Consider the following 22,726-nt stretch of genomic DNA (forward strand, 5'->3'; position numbering starts at 1 on the left):
GTCCAGGGTTTCTCTATGTTCCATATACCTATAGTTAGAAGAAAATACTTATATACTCACCTACAATGAGATTATTGGTTGGAAATAATAATTTTTGTTTATTCTTCCTTAAAAATTGGGAAATACTTAACCTTTCCATTGAATTTCTGTTAATGCTGTCAGAATCCTATTGTAGTTCTTCCAGGAAGTAGGCTTCTTACAACTAGTTGCTTCATTCTTTTTGTCTCAGGCCGCTCATACTCTGTGTGTTCTCCAAGAATGCTTAATCAATGTCTGGAATCTTTGGTGCAGAAAGTACAAAGTGGAGTGGTAATAAACTTTGAGAAGGCAGGACCAGATCCTTCTCCTGTAGAAGGTATTGTTGTATTTTCTTACAGTAATTCTGAGTTTGATTTAATGAATTAATAGAACTAGACACCTCCCCCAGTGTGTGTGTGTGTGTGTGTGTGTGTGTGTGTGTGTGTATTGGCCTTATGATCAACAAGAGCAGCTTGTGTGTGGTGTGGCACACTTTAAATCCAAGCATCTGGGGGGCAGAGAGGGATAAATCTCTTGAGTTCAAGGCCAGTGCTACACAGAGAGATCCTATCTCAAAATAAAATTTAAAGATTAACAAAACCAATTGTCATGGGTACGCAATTGCTATTGGTACAGAAAGGAAGATAGTAAGAATATCAGTATAAACTGGTGGTTTAGGAGCATAGCCTTTTCTTTTTTTTAAATATTTATTTATTTATTATGTATACAATATTCTGTTTGTGTGTCTGCCTGCAGGCCAGAAGAGGGCACCAGACCCCATTACAGATGGTTGTGAGCCACCATGTGGTTGCTGGGAATTGAACTCAGGACCTTTGGAAGAGCAAGCAATGCTCTTAACCTCTGAGCCACCTCTCCAACCTGAGCATCACCTTTTCTATAATAAAGATTGTTGTCTGAAGTTTTAGAGAACCAAACAACTTTTTAAGTGTCTATATAGACGAATTCATATTTTCTTTTTACTTTAAGATCATTGACTTTAGTGTGTGTGTGTGTGTGTGTGTGTGTGTGTGTGTGTGTGTGTGTGTATTGCTTTTCCTATGCTTGGAAATTGTCTGTTCAACCTGAGATGCTTATTCATTTCCTTAGCTGCTTTTTTCTGAGCTTAGGACATAATGGTTTGTGTGGGCACCAAAATGAGGAGCCAGCTTTTGCTGTTTGGTTGATTCTTTTAAGAATCCTGCCCTGTTCCACCTGACTTTATTCTCAGTTTGGTGTCCATAAACTATATATAAAAGTCGGTGGATTGAGGACTTACATAGATCCCATGGCAGTTGTCCATAGCTTCAGAATTAGAATGAATCAGTGGCACTTTGCAAAGGCTAGAGGATGATTGAGAGAAGAGAAAGGCCATCATGGGGTGAGTTAATAGGAACTCTCAAAGATGATACAAAGAGGAACCAGGTGACAGGAAGTCTAGTGAATCAATGGGTGTATCAAGTTTATATAATAAAAAAATTTAAAGGTTATTAGAACGTATTTTCTTTACAATTATTTTTAATGTTTGGTTTAGGCCTAAGTCTAAACTGAGTAAAATGTTTATTGAATTATTGAAGAGAATTTCTGTTTTGCTAGAATTTTTCTAGATTGAAGGTAATTTAACTAGTTTTTCTTTTGCCATGATTATTCTTTAATTCTGAAGTTGTTTTGCCTTTTAACTGTGTATGTGGTGGATTAAACCCATGATAGATAGGTGGTTCACCATTAGTAATACTTAGATGCTGTTTACTGTGTGCCTGTTACTGTTTTGACAGTGAATATACAGGGATAAAGAATGCAAAGTGGATATTTACCTTTATCATCTGGCAGGGAAAGCATGTAGTTTATCAACCTCACTGTGAGATTAGTTTTGCGTATTCTCATTGGGTGAAGAAAAGGTAAAATCTTTGGGCGGGTGAACTCATATTTGAAACGGGCAGATTTTACTGGCTAGTGAACTGAAGTCTAGTTTAATTGTTAAGCAGTCACATTATTCTCCTACTTAAGAAATGGAGGAAAATTCATAAATCAACAGACCCCAGAATACTTTTCATTGAGTACTAATGATGTAATTTAATTTCCGTTTTTGTCCCCTAACGTGTTTTTTTTTTTTTTCTAACTTTTTTGTTATAGACGGGCAGCCAGATATATCAAGACCTTTTGGATCTCAGCCTTGGCATAGCTGTCACAAACTCATATATGTCAGACCAAATCCTAAAACCGGAGTTCCTATAGGCCACTGGCCTGTTCCAGAGTCTTTTTGGCCAGATCAGAATTCTCCAACACTAGTAAGTGCCAGAAAGACCATGACTACTTAATGACTTGTTTTTGAGAGAAGGTCCTGCTGTGCAGCTCAGCCTTTCTCAAGCTAACTTTGAGAAGCACAGTGTGATTTTAAGTCCAGTTGTTATTTAAAGGTGTGGCATACTTACAGAAATTAGACAGATAAAGTGCTATGAGCCATTATTTACTTATCCATATGGTATTATGAAGCAACAGAAAAATGGTAACTTGTTTCCTTTGGAATTTAATATTATCTTACCTTTTATTGATATTTGGATACTGAATTATAAATGTATTAAGATTTCCTTATTTGTATTTGTAATTTTTTGTTTGTTTGATTGATTTTTTTTTTTTCCTGAGAGAGGGTTTCTTTGTATAACCTTGGTTGTCCTAGAACTAGCTCTGTAGACCAGGTTGGCCTCAAACTCACACAGATCAGCCTGCCTTTGCACTGTTATTTTATCTAAGTCTTTGACAGGTAAAATGGTTAGGTTATTAGAAGAAGACGTGTAGTTTGGAGAGAAATTAGATATAATTACTCTTACTGAAGGCTGTGTAAGAGTCAGAATAATCAAGTAGACAACTGTAGACGTAAGAGAAATGAGATGATTTTAATCCTAAAGGTAGATTTGGGAGTTCTGAAGCCAATGGAGCCCTTTCCGACAATGAAATCTCAAATTATAGCTCATACATTTTTCCTGACTAGTGAGGTTTTTATGAAGGGGTCTATATTAAGAGATAAAGAAGTTAGTATCTTGTCTTTTTTAAGTGTTGTGTTTTTTTATGCCTCTAGGACAGGGATCTTCAAAATAAGGTGTTAGGTACCTTATGAATGAATATACTAATGGAATAACCTGCCAGAGGCATCCATTGAGGGATTTAAAAAAAAAAAAAACAGAACTTATAAATATAAGACTCGTGTCTTTTATTACATAAACATTTTATTATATATTTATATCAATAGTTTGTAAATATTGTCTGAATATTAAATATTCATAAATTAATCAAGAAGTGTAATTAGCTTGGAAGTTACTACTTTATATAATTAATTGCCATAAATGAAGACTTGTACATTTATTCTTTCTTGGATATAAAAATAGTGAATGCCTTTTAATTCTAAATTACTTGAATCCTTTTTATTCTAAATTTTGTATTTATGATAAAGTTGACTTTTAAACAAATAGATTTTCAATTTATAAAGTTTGATGTTTTTCTTTTTCTTGGGGATATTACATAATTTAAACATTGGTTTGTTTTCCCAGTGTAATGATATTTCTAGTAAATCAAACTTACAAAACTGAGAAAGTAAACTGATAAGAGAAAGTTACTAAAGATGTTTTGATTTCTGGTATTTTGTGTAAATAGTAATGAGAGTTTTCCCTTTAGCCACCTCGTACATCTCATCCTGTAGTGAAATTTTCATGTACAGACTGTGAACCAATGGTTATTGACAAACTGCCTTTTGACAAGTATGAATTGGAACCTTCACCACTGACTCAGTTTATTCTAGAAAGGAAATCTCCTCAAACATGTTGGCAGGTAAGCGGAAAATCTATAGTGAATAAAACGTTTAGGTGAGGTGTTTCTTCTCCTCCTCTTTTTTGGGGGGTTGGGTACTGGAGAGGTAGGACAGTTAGTAACGTATTTCCTGTAAAAGCATAAAGACCTGGTAATCCAGATTTTGGATTCCCAGCACCTGTGTAAAAAGCCAGACACAACAGCCCATATGCACATTGAGGAGAAGACCTGGGATTCATTGGCTGCATAGTTTGGCTGAAATGTGAGCTCTAGATTCAGTAAGAGACCATGTCTCAAAGAATAGAACAAAACAATTGAGGAAGACACCAGGGCCTGCACATACATATATATGTATACATGTACACACAAGCTAAACTGAATCAATCCATGGTTTGCATAACATTCACTGAAAGCTTATTGAATATGGATTTTAACCTTTCTTTTTAAACAGGTATATGTGAGCAATAGTGCAAAGTATAATGAACTTGGTCATCCCTTTGGTTACTTGAAAGCTAGTACAGCACTGAACTGTGTCAACTTATTTGTGATGCCTTACAATTACCCAGTCCTCCTTCCTCTCTTAGGTAAGTCATTCTCTTTTTTTTTTTTGTTTTGTTTTGTTTTGTTTTGTTTTGTTTTGTTTTGGATTTTCAAGACAGGGTTTCTCCGCAGCTTTTGGTTCCTGTCCTAGAACTCGCTCTTGTAGACCAGGCTGGCCTTGAACTCACAGAGATCCACCTGCCTCTGCCTCCCGAGTGCTGGGATTAAAGGCTGCGCCACCACCGCCCCTAGCAGGTAAGTTATTCTTGTTATGTGCTCTTACATAATGCTGAGGAATAGCCTTCTCTACTTATCTCTGGAAATTAATGAGAATGCTAAGTATTCGTAAGGGCATTTTAATTATAATCTGATTGTGATTTTGATAAATTGAAAGTCAATGTAAAATCTTTATAATTTTTTATAAAGGTACTACTATATCTAAAAGTTTTAAAATGAAATATTCTAACTTTCTACAAGATTTCTTACAAGTGATACTTTTGGTGTACGTTTTCTGCTTAATGCACAAAACATGCTATATTCATTAAAATCTGAGTACATGTCTAAGAATTTATCCAGCTTTTTATTTGGAAAACAGTTTCGTGTGAGTGTGTGTGTGGAAGTGACAGGTTGTCCCCGGGTGTTGCTATTCAAGCAGCCATCCACCAGTGGTTGTTGGGTTGTTTAAATTTATGTTTAACTTTGTGTAAGAACATGTGATCATGTGCTCATATGTGCTGTGGTGCATGTTTGGCAGTCAGGACCACTTGTGGGAGTTGGTTCTCTTCTTTCACCATGTGGGTGCTGAGGATCGAACTTGGGTTGTTAGGCCATGTTGCTGTCGTCTTAACTCACTGAGCCTTCTTATCAGCCCTGAAAATACTTTTATAATGAAGGAATTTGTTTTGACATTAGAAAGCCCAGTGTTTGTTTTCAGATTCAATCTGGCTGTCATTTTGGAGGAGTGTTGAGAAACATTCCTTCCACGAAACATCAGATTTCAAAGTTGTAGCGAAGGGATTAGTAGGTTTTTGTTTGTTTGTTTGTTTGTTTTTTTCGAGACAGGGTTTCTCTGTAGCTTTGGTGCCTGTCCCGGAACTAGCTCTTGTAGACCAGGCTGGCCTCGAAGGTATTTTTTAGTAGGAACTATTGATTTTTCTAACAGGACATAAGATTCTTTTCCTTGTGTATTTTCTGATGCTACTTCATTAATGTGTATATTTTAGACCATAATTAGCACCATTTCACCTTTAAAATTGAATTACAAACAAAAACCCTAGAGCTAGGTTTCCTGCTCTTAATTTTTTTAAGATTTTTCTGATGTTGCTGCCTCAGCAGTAACACAGCAGGCTTGAGAGGAGCTTTGACTAGAGCACAGTGAGTGATGCTGCTCTGCTGTTGACTGTTCCCAGATGACCTGTTCAAAGTGCACAAAGCAAAGCCAACACTGAAGTGGAGACAGTCCTTTGAAAGTTATTTGAAGACAATGCCTCCGTACTATCTTGGGGTAAGGATAACATTGTTAACGTAGACCTGGACGTTTACAGTTTATTGTTGGTATTATAACCAACATTATAATTCATAACTGTAAATGACATGAAAATTGAATGTACAGATGACATATTATGAGTGAAATGATGTAGATTTTAGTGGTTTATAGAATAATAGTGGCATAGCAAAGGCCAGGTATTGGCCTAAGTGTGATGTCTGTGTTACTCCTTACAGTCATTCTGTGAGGTAGAAATGAGGTGAAGATCGGGAACTAAAGGTAAAGTGGTCATTCCTAGGATTTTCTGTCTATACCTAGTCTAAGTGGCCTCTAGTCTCATCAGAAGATTAATAACTTGATTTTATGATTGTAAAAGTTAAATTGCTTGTCCTGTCAGAGTAAGAAGGAAGGGATTTGTAGATATTTTGACTCAACTATCTTTCACAGCAGTCTTGAAGACTTAACCAGAGAGCTTCATGAGCAATAAATAGGAGCTCTGGGATTTGACTTTAGGAGACACCAGAGCTTACTGCACTTTCCATGCCATTGGTTATCTTCTGTCTGTGTCTCGTCCACACATACTAGGCATGTTTGATGGTGATATTTTACTGTATAAGGTGACTCTGAAAATTCTCCTTACTACTGAAGATTTTTACTTTTATATATGTGTTTTAAAATTTTTATTCTGTTTATTTTCTTTCTTTCCTCTTTAGAGCTTATTTGTTTTTTCAGCTCAGCTAATGATAGAAATAGTGAGGGTCAACACCTAGTGACAGCTTACTGTATGCCAGATGGTTTTATAATACTTTCCATGTATTAATTCACCAAATTCCATGATAACTTGATTAAGGTAGATGTTACTGTCCTTCTGAAAGTGAGAGCTAAATCAGGAAAGGAGGGTGTACTAGTTCAGCTGCTGTGTTCAGCTCTAATCCAGCTGGTTACCTCAGGTAGCAGTCAGACTGACTGACCTCAAGGTGTGTCTGCTCCTGTCTTCCACATGAGTATCTCCCCATGTACTGAGAACTTCAGGACTTCATTCTTACTGCCCTGAAATGGATTACTATGCTTCTAATTCATGTTAACTCTCTTAAGTTGCTTTTCATGCTACTGATAAACATTTTACTGAAATACAAATAATGACTATATTATGTTCAGTGCAATTTGGGGTGAGTTTTAAAAAGTCAGTATATAGAACATTTTGAACAAACTTGACATTGACTACTGTTTCCTCTTCTTTTCTGTAGCCTCTGAAGAAAGCTGTTAGAATGATGGGTGCACCTAATCTGATAGCAGACAGTATGGAGTATGGACTCAGTTACAGTGTCATTTCATACCTCAAAAAATTGAGTCAACAGGTAATGTCGGAAAGTAGAAGTGAGCATTAAGAATTTGACTGATAGCTAACTGGGCAATGGTGGTGTAGTAAGCCTTTCATCCTAGCACTCAGGAGGCGGCAGCAGGCAGATCTCTGTGAGTTTGAAGCCAGCCTGGTCTACAGAGTGAGTTCCAGGGCAGCCAGGGCAGTTACGCTGTTACATTGAGAAACCCTGTCTCAAAAACAAAAGAAACAAAAAAACCTGATAGCTAAGATAGTAGTTAATAGTAGTTCTTGAGAACTCTTGTTTTGGTGCTGGGGTCAAATACAGAGGTTTTCACATGGTAGGCAAACATTTTACCACTGAGCTAATACCCTTGTCCAACATTTTCTTACTTTCATTTGAGGCAAGTTAATACACACCAGACTAGAATTTGGGACGCTTGCTGATTTTAAATTTTTTAATAATTCTCATTTTATGAATATGGCTTAATTTCTATATATGATGATTGTCGGTTTTTATATATAGTGTTCTGCCTGTGTGCATGTCTGCAGGTCAGAAGAAGGTGCCAGATCTCATTACATTTGGTTGTGAGTCACCATGTAGTTGCTGGGAATTGAACTCAGGACCTCTGGAAGAGCAGCCAGTGTTTCTAACCGCTGAGCTATCTCTTCAGTCAAGAGTTTTTGTTGTTGTTTGTTTGTTTTGAATTTATTTTAGAATGATCTTTCTCTTTGGAAAAGGAATATCAATTTATTTTGTATGTTTGGGAACTGTTTCTTTGGAATTGTTTGTGAAACTATGGGATTTTGTTATTCCTGCTATAATAAGTTCTATGAATGGATATTGCGAATATCAAGCAGTAGGCACTTTACTTCCATTCAAATTGTAAATGTCTTTTAAAAATTTTATCTAGTACTTTAAACATCTCTCTGAAACTTAGAAGGAATTAAAATGTGGCTAAAGTCTGCAACAGTGTTTGCCACATCGGTAAATATGTAGTCATAATGTCTTCAAGCAATTGTCTTATTTCTTGTTGGCTCTGAATTGGGAATGTTTTCTTTCATGAAACATTTTACTTCATGGTTTATGAGTGATGGGTATTTGATTAAATAAAATAAAACTTGAAGGAATGTTTGTCTTGCTGCAGAAGTTTAGAGTCGTAATTTATTTGCTTTACTTCAAGACAAGGGTTTCTCTGTATAACTGGCTGACCGAGAACTCACTCTTTCGAACAGGCTTTCCTCAAGCTCAGAGATCTGCCTGCCTCTGCCTCCTGAATGCTGGAATTAAAGGCCTACACCACCTCTACCTGATTGAACTATAATTATTTTAACTGATAAGGTATTGTTATTTAAGGTATGTTTGGTTTTCCTAGTACTCAGTGTAAACTGTGATTACTTGAGACGTTAAATTTTTAAATGCAATAAATTTATGGAAGGGCATATTCACTAGTATTTGATTTGTAAACTTAAAATGTATCGACACAATTCTTGTTTCTTTTTATTTTAGGCCAAAATTGAATCCGATAGAGTCATTGGATCTGTGGGGAAAAAAGTAGTGCAGGAAACTGGAATTAAAGTCCGAAGCCGGTCACATGGTTTGTCAATGGCACATAGGAAAGGTTTTCAACAAATGCTGCAGGGAATTTCAGAGGATGTCCCCCACAGGCTGCTTGACCTTAATATGAAGGAGTATACTGGGTTCCAGGTTGCTTTACTAAATAAGGTAACAGCTCAACACTGCTTTAGTTGTGTTGTATTCATGATAGAGCAAGTCGCAGTTTACATTACTGGAATTCAATTTGTCCAAGCTTCAAGAGGCCCTTTTATATGGTTGCAGAAAGATACTCATTGTATTATCACCAAACCATTGAGTTTTGGGATTCAAACAGAAATTGTATATGGTGTGATTGGATGAGTTGATTGAGTAGCAAGCTTATTTGTTTTATAGATGACAACAAAGGCTTAAAGGTTGCTAAACATTATACAGCTGGTGTTAGAATTCATATAGAACACCTTAAAATGCTTTATGTTCATTATTACAACTGTTTTCATTTCAGTAGCCTTTTTGTAGACAATAACCAAGCTGTTTCTAACATTTATTTGGAAATATAAGGGGTATGGAATAGTTGAACCAATTTTAAAACAGGAATAAAGTTGAGGGAATGAAACCATGTGATTTAGAACTGAAAAACTACAGAAGTTATATTGGGATGATTGTGTGTGGTTAAATACACAGAGGAACAGTAGAATGGAATAGAGTTGAAGCAGGTTCTCTCACAGTCATTTAACAGAGGTGCCATGATAATCAAAATGGGAAAAGAGCCTTTTAAACAGTGCTACAACAGTGGATATTCCTATACAAAATAATTAATTCAGACAATTTATCTCACATTATTTGAAGTAATCATGGTCATAAATAGAAGAATTGAACCTTCTGCTTACAAAAGGAAAAAAAAAAAACGAGAAAGTCTGTAGCACAATTAATACAAACTCAGAGGCAGAAACTAAAGTTCCACCTGAAGTTCAGAAAAGCAAAGCAACCAGCCACTGACTCTTAACCTCTACCTCAGTCCAAAATGGCCACCCTACCTCCAGGAATCTCAGAATGAGACTGAGAGAGAGCTGTTTTTTCCCGTTTTATAATCCTCTCTAGGGCTGGGATTAAAGGCATGTGTTACTGCTACCTGGTCTTTAAGGCTGGCCAGTTCTACGTTTTACTTTTCTGATCCTCAGGCAAGCTTAATTTATTGAATTACAAGAGAAAAATGCCATTACAAAAGTCTTGATGATGTTTTAAGCTAATGAAGATTCTTTTTTAAAGATTTATTTATCTTTTATGTATACAGTGTTCTGCCTGCGTGTACACCTACAGGCCAGAAGAGGGCACCTGATCTCATTATAGATGGTGTGAGCCACCATGTGGTTGCTGGGAAGAGCAGCCAGTGCTCTTAAGTGCTAAGCCTTCTCTCTAGCCCTGCTCATGAAAATTTTTTTAATATAACATAAAACACACACACAACAATGGTAAATTGAACTTTTTAAAAAATAGATATCTAGCTGGGCGATGGTGGCGCACGCCTGTAATCCCCGCACTCGGGAGACAGAGGCAGGCTGATCTCTGTGAGTTCGAGGCCAGCCTAGTCTACAGAGCTAGTTGTTATGACAACAAGAGATACACAGAGAAACCCTGTCTTTAAAAACGAAACAGAGCAAACAAAAATATTAAATACCTTGCTCTTCATTGAACTGTTATAACAACATGTTGTTGAAATGATTGCTTAGCATTTGAGAGTCCTTGTTTTTACCCTTAGTACTATATACCTTAAAGAAAGAAGACAGAAAAAAAACCAAAATAGGCAAGGTACAGGTCAGAGAGAGCACTTAACGTGATAAAAGACTTCTAACAAAATAATTGACATCCAGCTCACTAACAAAAAATTGAATATTCCAGTAAAAATAACCAAAATACCACAACTGAAGAAACACTTCATCAGAGAATCACAAACACCACATAGTAAGGTAAATAGCCTTTAAGCCACCAGAGGAATGCAAATTAAAGCATAATGTGATATTCATATCATAGAGTTACTGAAGTGTCTAGTGTTGGGTCAGACACAGAAGAATTGGAACTCTCATAAATGAGTGAAGGAAGGGCCAAAGAGATAGCTCAGCAGTTACGAGCAGTTGCTGCCATTCCAGAGGACCTGAGTTTGATTCTCAGCACCTACGCCATAGCTCACAACCATTTGTAACTCTAGTACCAGGGAATCTTGAGGAACTGCTCATACATGGTAAACCATGCAGGCAAAAACACTCACATAAAAATAAACAAATAAATGGCTGAAGGAACACAACTTGTGATTTCTTAAGAGGTAACATAAATATTTGTATGCAATCAACACTTCTTATTTGTGTCAAGATAAATCAAAATATGTATCTGTATAAAATACAGGTGCCAGATTTTCATGGCCTTGTAATAGTAAAAAATCCATGTGGTTTTATTAAAAAATAAAGTTGTATTTCCATAAAATGAAATAGTATTGTGGAATAAAAAGAAAAACAGACTAGTGAAGTAAAAGAAGCCGGATAAGATATGAAAACTTAGCCGGGCGGCCCAGCACTGGGGGGGGGGGGGGGGGGGGGGGGGGGGGGGGGGGGGGGGGGGGCGCGCGCTCCGGCCCCGGGAAGAAACAAAAAGAGAAGAGAAAACCCCGGCAACAAAAAAAAAAAAAAAAAAAAAAAAAAAAAGATGAAAACTTAGCTATTGGAAGATTCCACACAGGCAGAAAGCTACCTGTAGTTAGTTAGTGCCTGTGACAGGATAAGAATCGATGGTATCAGGCTTAGGGAAGTGTGATGCTATCACCCAACTGTAAGCTCTTTCTTGCTCATCAGGTCACATGCTTGAATGTCAAAGCAGTTTTTAGAAACCCTTCCAGTGTTTAAGGGGTTTTGGTTAAGTGATTTGCTTCTCTTACTCAGAACATATTGAACGGCCTTTAAAGTTAAAGGTGAATTTGAAATTATTTTGTTGAGCTTGCCATAAAATTTCTATCATTTGGCCCTAAAACAGTGTATTTAAAATTGCATCATATGTCTGTTTTCTTTTTTCCTTTTAAAACTACATAATTAACTTAAATATTCTATATTTTATTTTTGGTCTTGTGCTGTGGGCTAAGAGATTTTAGACCCTTTTAAATTCTGTTTAGAAATATTTTATCCTTGAATGTGTTTATGTAGGATTTGAAGCCTCAGACCTTTAGAAATGCTTATGATATACCAAGACGGAATCTTCTGGATCATTTAACAAGAATGAGATCTAATCTTTTAAAGAGCACCCGCAAATTTCTTAAAGGCCAGGATGAAGGTTAGAGTATGATTTTAAATATTTCTGTTTGTAAAATAACTTTTCTTTATAATTTGTAAGGGAATGGTAACATAAATTTTACAGGCTTATAGTCTCACTAATTCAAGCAAGTGACATTAAAGGGGAGAATCATTCATGCAGATATACATAAACAATAAAATAATTTATATACAAATAAATTGTTTTTTAAAAGGGTAATTCATCTCATATTTCCTACCTTCCTTTTTACTGTCACTGTTAGCTATAAATTCTCTTACCAGTTTATTTCTTTTTCTTTTCTTTTTTTTAAGCCTTCCTCATACCTTCAGACACATGGACACTTAGAGTCATTTTCTTGCATTATTTTAGTTTTTGATAGTTTTGGCTCCGGGTGGCCATTTCATGGCATATTCTACTTTCTTGATTTATCTATAGCATCTACTGCAGATCACATCAGATAATCATCAGCCTTTGCTGTGACTTAAGCATTCTCTCTACAGGTTTATATTCATTTGATAATTCCAATTTACTATTTTCTACAAATTCTACTATATTTTGCCTAGAAGATAAAATTAGTACTTTAAATGTTACTTTTGAAGATTTAAAGGTTGTTATATTTTTAATTTCACCATATTAACTTAGTACATAGTAACATGGGATGAGTGTAATTATTAGTGAGGGTAACTTTTGTTATGTTCTCTCTGAAAAGATCAAGTGCACAGTGTACCTATAGCACAAATGGGGAATTACCAGGAGTACCTCAAGCAAGTACCTTCTCCACTGAGAGAACTTGATCCAGATCAGCCTCGAAGGTTGCATACATTTGGCAATCCCTTTAAATTGGATAAAAAGGTAACTGAAATGTTCTGTGATATAACTTATTTGTGATAGCTGTTGTCAATTTAGCTAAAGTTATTTTCTGTGTAGAGTATCTTATTAAAGTGTTAATATTAAAGAATTGAGATTAGTTGTGCCACATAAGAAAACTGTATAGAGAGGTTGGGGAGATGGCCCAGTGGGCTAAGGACTTGCCATGCATGGCTGAGGAACTGTGTTCAGATTCACAGAACCCATAGAAAAGCCAAATTGGGAGTTAGAGACAGGTGACCCCCAGAAGCTAGTCGACCAGCTAAGCTAACACACAGTGTCTTAATCTAATGTCTTAAACATTAGATTAATGTGGAAGGTGAGATCTGATGCTTGAGGTTGTAACCCCTGACTTCTGTGTGTATATAGTATGCATGTCCATATCCATGCTGACATCAATGCACCTGCCCCCACACAAATGGCATGGATATTCAAGAAAGGGATATTTTCTTTTTAGGTATAGAGTAGAAAAGTATACCAGAGGCTACAGGGAGAAGGGTGAAGAAAGGAAAGATAATGATTAAGTGGGGTACTAAGTCTCAGCTTGAGGACTAAGTTTTAGTCATCTATTGACAACATTGTAATCAATAATAATAATAGTCCTATTTATTTCAAAATTTGTAAATGGACATTTTTGCTTTTTAAAAATTTTTTTATTTAAAAGTATTTTGTTTTCCTTTTACATACCAACCACAGTTTCTTCTCCTTCCACTCCTCCTGCTCCTCCCACCTTCCCCTCACTTAACCCTCCATCCACTCTTTAGAAAGGGTAAGGCCTCCCAAAGGGAGTCAACAAAGTCTGGCATATCAAGTTGAGGAGGGCCAAGCTCCTCCCTTCCGTATCAAGTCTGAGCAAGGTATCCCTCCATAGGGAATGGGCTCCAAAAAGCCAGTTCATGCACTAGAAATAAGTCATGGCCACAGAACAGTCACCCACATTTAAAGAGGCCTAGTTTGGTCTTAGATAGGTTCTCCAGGTATCAATGCAGAGTCAGTGAGCTCCCACTAGCTAGGGTCAGCTGTCTGTGGATTTCCCCATTATGATCTTGACCCCTTTGCTCATATAATCTCTCCTTCCTCTCTTCGACTGAGCTAGGCTCAGTGCTTAGCTGTGGATCTCTGCATCTCTTCCATCAGTTACTGGATGAAGATTCTGTGATGACAGTTAGGGTGCTCATCAGTGCGATTATAGGGCAAGGCCAGTTCAGGCACCCTCTTCACTATTGCTTAGGGTCTTAGCTGGGATCATCCTTGTAGATTCCTGGCAGTTTTCCTAGTACCATATTTTTCTCTAACCCCATAATGGCTCCTTCTATCAAGATATTTCTTTCCTTGTCCTCCCTCTCTGTCCCTCCCCCAACTCAATTATCCTGTTCCCTCATGTTCTCCTCTCCCTTCCACTGGATAAGAGTAATAAGTGCTCTTAGCTTTTGATCCCACAATTAAGTCTTTAAAAATTGTGTGGGTGGGTATGGGTGGGTGAGTGTATGTCTGTGTGTGCTCATGTCATGGCACACGTGGAAGTCAGAGGATAAATAAATTTCTGTCAGTTGTCTGATTCTTCCACCTTTCTGTAGGTTCTCAGCTCTGAACTCAGGTCCCCAGGATTGTGAAGCAAAACACCCTTACCTGCTATTCTGTCTTGTCGGCTCTTAAGTAAACCTTTCTACACTGTATGCATAAGTCTAGCTATTACATTATATGCTATAAATGTATAGTTATTCATCAGTTAAAATAAGTGGTGACCATTACATTTTAAAAAATATGTATAACATTTTATATCTGTTAATAGGGTATGATGATAGATGAAGCAGATGAATTTGTGGCTGGACCTCAAAATAAACACAAACGGCCTGGAGAGCCAAGCATGCAAGGGATCCCGAAGAGACGCCGATGTGCCTCTCCACTCTTGCGAGGCCGGCGGCAGAGCCCTGCTGTGAATAGTCACATTGGAGGGAAAGGACCGCCTGCACCTATAACTCAAGCACAGCCAGGTCTTATTAAACCCCTTCCTCTGAATAAAGGTAGCACTTTGGGGCTTTCAAATACTACTTGCTATTTTGGGTTTCCTAAGGGAAGAGATTTTTATAATAGAAACAGAAAAAGATTGTTCAGCAAAGTCCAGTGAGTATTGTTTATTGTGAATTGGTGTGTAGTAGCTTTTGGATGTATTTTTGATGAACACTTTATATAGTCATGCTTTATTGTATTATATATTATGCTCTAAAATGATGTTAGTAAATCTCAAGTATTTCACAAATGGTTTTGGAAGGAGTGTTGTCACTACCAGCTAAAATATACTTTTCAGTTTAGTAAAACCCAACAACTAACTATTAGATGTATATTATACTATATTACAGATGTGAGCAAGGCAGTAGTGATCTCTGTCCTCACAGAAGTCAAGGAAATCCATAGTCAATCAATTACAAGTGTGATAAATGTTAGAGATTATACTGTGGAAGCATTTAACATGAAGAATTAATTTCCTAAGAACATTGTTTGTAGATGAGTGTAAATTAAAGCTTTACCTATGCTGAAGAGTCTAAAGGTAATATGTATAAAATATATATAAAGAGAAAGGTATTAAGGAGACACCAAAGATTTCCATTATAGCATTGGTTTTGGGAATATTTAGTAAGAAGAGATTGGAAAGATGTCCAGAATCCAGATCATGGGTGACCTTGGAACCTGTTGTAAAGATTCTCTGTTTTATTTTATCCCAAGGACAGTGAGAAACCATTGAAAGGTTTGAAGGAGGTGATAACCTGGTTAATTAGGATTTCATAATTATATTTGAATATAATGTGCAATATCAGGGAGAATATATATGGGGATATAGAAAACTTAATAAATCAGTGTTTTTATTAGTTCTACATAGTGACCCCCCACTGGCTTATATCTTAAATGGAGAGACATCCAATATTATGTACCATTTGATGGAATTTTGCAATACTCCCTCTTAATTCTTAAATAGGCTTGATCCTTCTCCTCTACCCTCTGTTGAATATTAGAGTGATCAGGCCTCTGGATCCAATAATTCCATAGGAAATAAAAGAGACAGAAAAACATGTTAAGTACGGAAGAGGGTAGAGTTAGAAAATTAAAGTAATAGGGAAACTTTTAGGACAAAAAACGTCTGTTGTTTTGTTTTTGTTGTTAAGGTGAAAAGAGAGGTACAAAAGGTTTATAGAATCCCAGTTACAATGCAAGGGCCTCATTTGGACCAGAGTCAGATAAGATCAAACGTTTTAAAAAAGACAATGTATAAAATAACTGGAGGGTATGGATGCAGACAGGATAGTTAATGTTATAGTGTTACTAGTATGCGTCCACAGGGGCTAGTTAGTAAATACAGATGATTATAACCTGACAGTGTGTATCTTGAGAAACAATAGGCATGTTGGGAAAGCAGTGAGTGTGAATTTCATAAGTGTTGGCAATTTCAAATGCCTTAAAAACAGACCAAGAAAATTAGAAACATCTTTTGGTCTCTGGCTGTTTTACCAATAATACTTTGATTTATTTATTTGTGGAGTAAAGGACAGAAAGCTTCAAAAATGGGATGAAGGGAAAGTGAGAAGAGAAAAATAAAGACAATGAGTATGAACAACTTAGTTTTAAGTTTGGCTCTAAAGGATAGAGAGGCTGGCGGGTGGTCCAGAAAAAGTTCATGGAGATGAAAATGGTGGTTTTGCTTTGAGAATGTTTAAATCCTGACATGATGGACACATTATAGAGAAAGGTCAAAATAAAGATGAAAGAGGCCATAATCTCCACCATAAAGGCAAGAGGAAATGGCCCAGAAAGAATGTTGCTTCTTTCTGTTGAACAAAATGGGTTTGGGAATAAATTAGGAACAAGGGTGTAGAAGAGATTTCAAGGCTTTGCTTTTCTCCTGTAAATAGAAAGTAGGTATACTACTGAGATAAAGAGGAGATTGAAGAAAGAGAATGAAGCTGAACAGTATCTGGGAGAGGGAGAAGATTTTGTGGTAGGCTTGCTAAGCAGTGGTGAAGATCTAGGCCGAGGTGGTAATTGGGACCACCCTACAGACCTGGCTCCCATTTCCAGCACTTGCTATCACTCCAATTCAAGGTCTGCATCTAGCAGTCAGGTTAAACTAGCCATTAAGTGTGGTGTTTTACTTGGCTGATGTACCATCGTGCAGGGTGTTAGAACTGGATCATTGGGATACTAGTAAAAAGTGACCTATCATGGGGATAAGCCTCATAAAGAAGAAAGTGACTATATAGCACAGTCAGATTGTTAGAAGAAAGAGGAGGAGCTGCTAGAGTAGAAGTCGAGCTGGAGTACTGCAGAGGGATGCACCTCCATCTCTGAGTTTGTGTCAAATGGGACAGGTGGAAGTGGGACTGAAAGTTTTTTTGATAGATGATGCTCTGCATAGATCTTGGTGAGGTGTTCCTGGGGTCCTAGTTAAACTACGTGTTATCGTGCACATCAAGGCTGGGGCACAAAGGAAGCATTTGAGAGGCTCGACTGGAGCTAATGCTACTTTGAGAACCTAGAATGTCAGGAGGGGCTTGAGAATGTACAGTAGATGAAGTGACAGCATGTGCACCGGGCTCAATATGAAGATAATGACGAAGGGATTAGGTAAGTAACAGATTGCTCAAAAGTGTAAGAGGGTTTTTTTTTTTAATTAAATAGAAAATTTGAAATTACATTTAGGAAGTGAAGGAGTCAGTGGCTGTATGTCCCACTTGTACACTCAGAATTGAAAAGGAGAACAGTATTCTTGTTTTTAATTTTTAAATAGGAGAGCTGGGTTTTCATTAAAGCAGAAATTATTATGGTTTTTAGCCTTGACCTTAGATTGTGGAGAACTATTAGTAAAGAAGTGTTTGCAAACCATGGGGTAGAATTTAGAAAGGAGATGATGGAAGGAGGAGAGCGGTGGATTTGTGGGAATGTTGTTCAAGAACGCATGTGGAAACCAGGTCTTTACGTTGGGATATAGAACAACAAGTTCAGCTGCTGCTCTGGAGGCTGGTGAACAATCCAAACGTTAGGAGTCATGTCTGAGAATCTTGTATTTATTGGTAAGCTGGTAAACTTTTGTGTCTACTGATCTAATGAGCTGAAGTGGGCACCAAAGTATTGCATGGCTGGGGATCTAAAAAACATCTGCTGTGAGGTGTGCCCTGCAGAATGCTGAGCAGGAGCACCATTCAGTGCTTATTTGTCTCTAAAAAATAGCAGGCTTATAAGACTAAAAGAGGCGTAAGATGAGGTGGGTAGGACTCTAAGGTAAAGGTGACAATGACAATTTTAGTGATGTATTTTTTTCTGAAGTACTGAAAACTTGTTTGATAAAATTGCTAAAATAAGGTATAAAATGGAAAGCTAAAATAGGCTTTGTTTTAAATTTCTAAGCACAGAATTGCAGTTTGTGTTATGAATGCTGCTTCATATTGATATGCTGTATCTTTGGAAAAGTCTTAGAGTCCTATCACATTGTTGGTATGTTTTAGTCTAAGAAATGAGTTATTTGTGGTAATTGTGTTACTTGAGCATTTTTATTGTGTACTTTAATACTGGTTCTCACTTTTGGCCCCATTTCTTGGGTTTCATTTCAGAAGCTACTATTGATTCAGCAGTAGATGATGTGGTTGAAAATCATGTTGCAGACCAGCTTTCATCAGACATGACACCAAATACTATGGATACTGAATTTCTAACATCGCCAGCCAATCTTCTGGAACCATCAACCAATCATACAGAAGCCCTTGGTCATGAACATTTAGGAAATAATGACCTCACTGTTGGTGGATTTTTAGAAAATCATGATGAGCCAAGAAATAAAGAACAAAGTGCTGAAGAGAGTATACCAGCATCTTCACTCAGCAAGGGAAAGAAATCGGTGCATTGCAGAAGCCATGAAGAGGTCAACACTGAACTAAAAGCACAAATTATGAAAGAGATCCGAAAGCCAGGAAGAAGTATGTAGAATTAGTTGATTTCTTTATGTATTCCAGTAAGCAAAAGCAGGTCAAATTCACGAAAGCATATATTTGATTCTAGATTAGTCTTAAAGTACTATTTGAATTCTGTAAGATTTAAGTTTTTATTTAGCTGGAAAACACTGAATAATCTTGGTGCTCATGGTACTCCAGTATGGTAGACAGCAGGGAATCCAGCTAAAAAAGACTGTAGAGATGGAGTAGCTGCCATGACAGGGACCCAGAGTCGTGACAAATCTTAGTAGAACAGGTAACCCAAACAGATGGGTGAATACTACTAAATGCGTGAGTGTCGAGTTGACAGGGTGTCTTAACAAGTAGGACAGCCATATAGCCCAAAATTCGGTTCTCTGCAAGTCCCCTTCAAAACCTGTGTGTTTGTCAACTTTCTCTATACCACCCATCATCATGCATGAATTATGATAGCTACCTGGAGGTGCTTTAGCCCCAAACCAAAGTCATTAAGACTGTCGTGCAAGAGAACTCTCTGGGCACAAGAACTGAGTAGTACTGGCATCTGTTCAGGATATACCATTGTGATGGTATAGGGAAATGTCGTAGAAGGGTATTCAGGAAGTCGTAGCCTCTGGGATGGAGTTAGATGTAAAAACTTGGAACCTTTTAGGGTTTTCTCCTTCTGATGTGTTAAGAGTTATAATTTAAATGATAAAGACTGTTTGCCTGTTTCTCTGGGTGACTGCAGAGCTCTTTAATTCACCTCTAGGCTGGCTGCTGTCTTAGACTGGAAAGTTTTGGGGGTGGGCAACAAAAAGGTGCTTGGAAAGTTGTTTAATTTGGTGATGCATACTTCCATGCACACATCTAACAAGTAGGGCACCTGTTAACAGTGGTAACATTTTTGTGGGGAATACTTTTGTCTGAGTATATCTCAGTGCAAAAAAGCTGCAGGAGAAACACTGAGAATACAAATAAAAGCCAGTTAATTGCTTTTCCTTCTCTTGTTTTAAGAATATGAAAGAATCTTCACTTTACTGAAGCATGTGCAAGGCAGTTTACAAACAAGACTAATATTTTTACAGAATGTCATTAAGGAAGCATCCAGGTAAAGAAGCTTGTTTGTTAGTGAACACTAATGAATGTGTTTCAGTCTGTATATGTTTGAATGGCACTTGTTATGTACTTGGGTTTATGCATGCATTTAATTCATTGAAATGTGTGAGATTTCTCCCTCACCTCTTCCCCCTTTTAGCAAATTCAAAGTTGTTCATTGAAATAGACACATAAACCCTTGAGGGATTATGGTTCTTTCCTTTGTAAATTATTAATATTATTTTAAAATTGAATCAGTTTACAAGTAAGAAAGAAGTAGGAACAGATCATCTAGTATTTTAAGATATTTAAAAAAACATCAGTGATAGTAATAATTTTGTATATAATTTTCACCTACTTATATTTAGTACAGAAAAACATTTCGTGCTGTATATTTGGTGTTGTAGGTACCTTATTATACTTGATGCCCCTACTCCTCAAATTGTAGTAGAACACTGATTTTTAAATGCTACTACCAGTTTTCATTTCCATTTTGTAGGAACTTGCATTTCTTCCTTGTATTTATTTTTTTAACAGTTTTCAAAACGGACTAAATGGTACTACAGTAATTACTTTGGGATCTTTTACTATAATGTTTAGAATCCTTGTATATATTAGTATTTTTCTCCTTTTTATTTTCCTTTTTGGTGGTAGGAAGAATGACCACTGTAACATTGTTCTTAGGACTAGATTCATTCTTTTAAGAGAAAACTGTAATTTTGTTCTGGTATGAAGAATAATTTACAAATCTCTCGTCAAATTTTTACCACTTTATTTTGTATGTTTGGTACACATACAAAATAAAAAAAAAAGAGGTCAGAGGACAACTTTTAGGAGTCGAGTTTGAATACTCAAGTCATCACGATTCAGGGTTGGCTGTGTGGCTCATTATCTTCTGAGCTATCTTGCTAGTCCCCAATAATTTTTTTTTTTTGTCTTTGGGGAGGTAAGGGTGGAGACAGAGTTTCTCTGTGTTCTGGAACTCATTCTGTAGACCATGCTGGCCTCGAACTCACAGAGATCCACCTACCACTGACTCCCGAGTGCTGGGATTAAATGCATGCACCATGACCACCTTGCACTCAACAAATTTTTTAGAAAGTATTTTCTTTGTGAGATTATAATATTATGAGATGTCCCTCTTTTTCCTCTCTAGAACCTCTCATATACCCTCCTTGCTTGCTTTCAAATCCGTAGCCTCTTGTACCATTAACTGTTGTTACATACATATATCTGTGTGTATTTGTTTATATATTTTTTTCTTAAGTATATAAATATAATCTGCTTGATCTGTATAATGTTACTTGTATGTATGTTTTGAGGGCTGTGCATTTGTTACTGCATAACCAGTTGGTGTACTTTTGCCGGAGGCAGACTATTTCTCCTGCTCTCAGAATTCCTCAGTTGCCTAATTAGTTCTTTGTATAGGGTGGAGGTCTCATGAGTTGTGTTGGATTTCATTTTCATTCTACTTGAAAATAATCTTTCCCAAAATCAGTTTTTTTTTTTGAAACATGCTAGTTTATGTATGCTGTCCATTAAGAAGTAATTGAGAATGCTCTTATTTTTCTCACACAGGTTTAAAAAACGAATGCTAATAGAACAGCTGGAGAACTTCTTGGATGAAATTCACCGAAGAGCCAATCAAATCAACCACATTAATAGCAATTAATTAAAAGAAAATAGAATGTGGCCACTTATTTTACTGTCTTCTCCAAATACAAAGTAAATACAAGACTGTTGTAATCTTGCATTCATTCTTTGACATGCATTGTTGGCTATTTGAAATACTAAAACAGTCTACAGATCCTCTCCATCATTTTACAGTGACCTTTTCATTTTGGTTTATTTTTGTAATGTGAAAAGTATCACTAATTTTTTTTTTTAATTTAACAAACTAAAACTATTCTCCAAATCCTCTGCTTGTCATTGGCTCTTGCGTGTCAGTTTCCCTCAGGTTATATTTTCTTAAACCAACCTTTAAAATTGTCAGCTCTGTTAAGGTTGAACTTTGCCAAAAAAAAAAAAAAAAAAAAAAAGAAAGAAAAGAAAAAAAAATTTAAAAAGAAGTTACTTTGTAATTTTTGGGGAAAAAAAAGCACATACATTAAGAACTAGGTAATGTTTTGTATATACAGTTATTTTGGATATATTATTGTAAGTTGTACAAATGTATTTTGAAGAATATTTAAGAAAAGCACTTTTGTTATTCCATCAATAAATGCTCTATTTTACTCTTGTGTGGTTTAGGAAATAATCACATTTAAAGTAACTACTTAGAAACATTCTAAGACAATGGAATTTTAAAGGCCTTGCTTTTTAGCATTGAAAAATACACAACTTAATATTTGTTAAACTATTGTAATTATATGTTATATAACCCGCATTGTCTTTTTTACTATATGTTCTTAGTTTTTGTTGGCCATGCCAACATTCTCCACTCTTACTTAGATAATGGGAATGGTTATACCTGTGGCTGACAGACAGACACATTTTAAAAAACAACTTTAAGAGTAGATTACTTGAGGTATTCTTTGCACCCTTCAACCTTTCGCACAGAATTTGGATGACACTCAAGTCTAGCCACTAGTTAGGATGTGGTAGGTTTAGGGTATGCCACATTCTGAAATGTCTAGTATGTAGTAATTTGGTCCCGTGTCATGCTTACGTGAGTCTGTGACATGATTCAGAGGGGATCTCTTGGTTCTGACACTGAGGCTGTTATTTAGAAGATGGCTGTGTTCATTTTTTCCTCACTGATTTGCACAGGATAAGGATACCTGGCACTTCCATTTTCCATCCTCACAGGACCG

The 22,726-nt window shown here is 36.6% G+C and overlaps 1 protein-coding gene across 5 annotated transcripts in view; it reads left to right on the forward strand.

The window, feature by feature from the left end:
* The window catches only part of Ints6 (integrator complex subunit 6), an 84,946-nt gene extending 62,799 nt beyond the window's left edge, over window positions 1-22,147 (forward strand). For 3 of the 5 annotated variants that reach the window (XM_050152117.1, XM_050152120.1, XM_050152121.1), the window contains 13 exons: window positions 230-355; window positions 2,149-2,303; window positions 3,685-3,837; window positions 4,268-4,400; window positions 5,766-5,860; window positions 7,090-7,200; window positions 8,674-8,889; window positions 11,907-12,033; window positions 12,722-12,864; window positions 14,672-14,903; window positions 18,480-18,842; window positions 19,833-19,926; window positions 21,492-22,147. In XM_050152117.1, coding sequence (XP_050008074.1) covers window positions 230-355; window positions 2,149-2,303; window positions 3,685-3,837; window positions 4,268-4,400; window positions 5,766-5,860; window positions 7,090-7,200; window positions 8,674-8,889; window positions 11,907-12,033; window positions 12,722-12,864; window positions 14,672-14,903; window positions 18,480-18,842; window positions 19,833-19,926; window positions 21,492-21,585 — 2,042 coding nt within the window. In that variant the 3' untranslated portion in view covers window positions 21,586-22,147. The remainder of the gene's footprint in view (window positions 1-229; window positions 356-2,148; window positions 2,304-3,684; window positions 3,838-4,267; window positions 4,401-5,765; window positions 5,861-7,089; window positions 7,201-8,673; window positions 8,890-11,906; window positions 12,034-12,721; window positions 12,865-14,671; window positions 14,904-18,479; window positions 18,843-19,832; window positions 19,927-21,491) is intronic. The other 2 variants (XM_050152118.1, XM_050152119.1) reach the window with 2 other exon arrangements.
* The last annotated feature ends 579 nt before the right edge of the window (window positions 22,148-22,726 follow it).

The sequence above is a fragment of the Alexandromys fortis genome, unplaced genomic scaffold (genome assembly GCF_014885135.2).
Source record: "Alexandromys fortis isolate MF-2015 unplaced genomic scaffold, M_Fortis_MF-2015_v1.1 scaffold_75, whole genome shotgun sequence".
Lineage (NCBI taxonomy): Eukaryota > Metazoa > Chordata > Mammalia > Rodentia > Cricetidae > Alexandromys > Alexandromys fortis.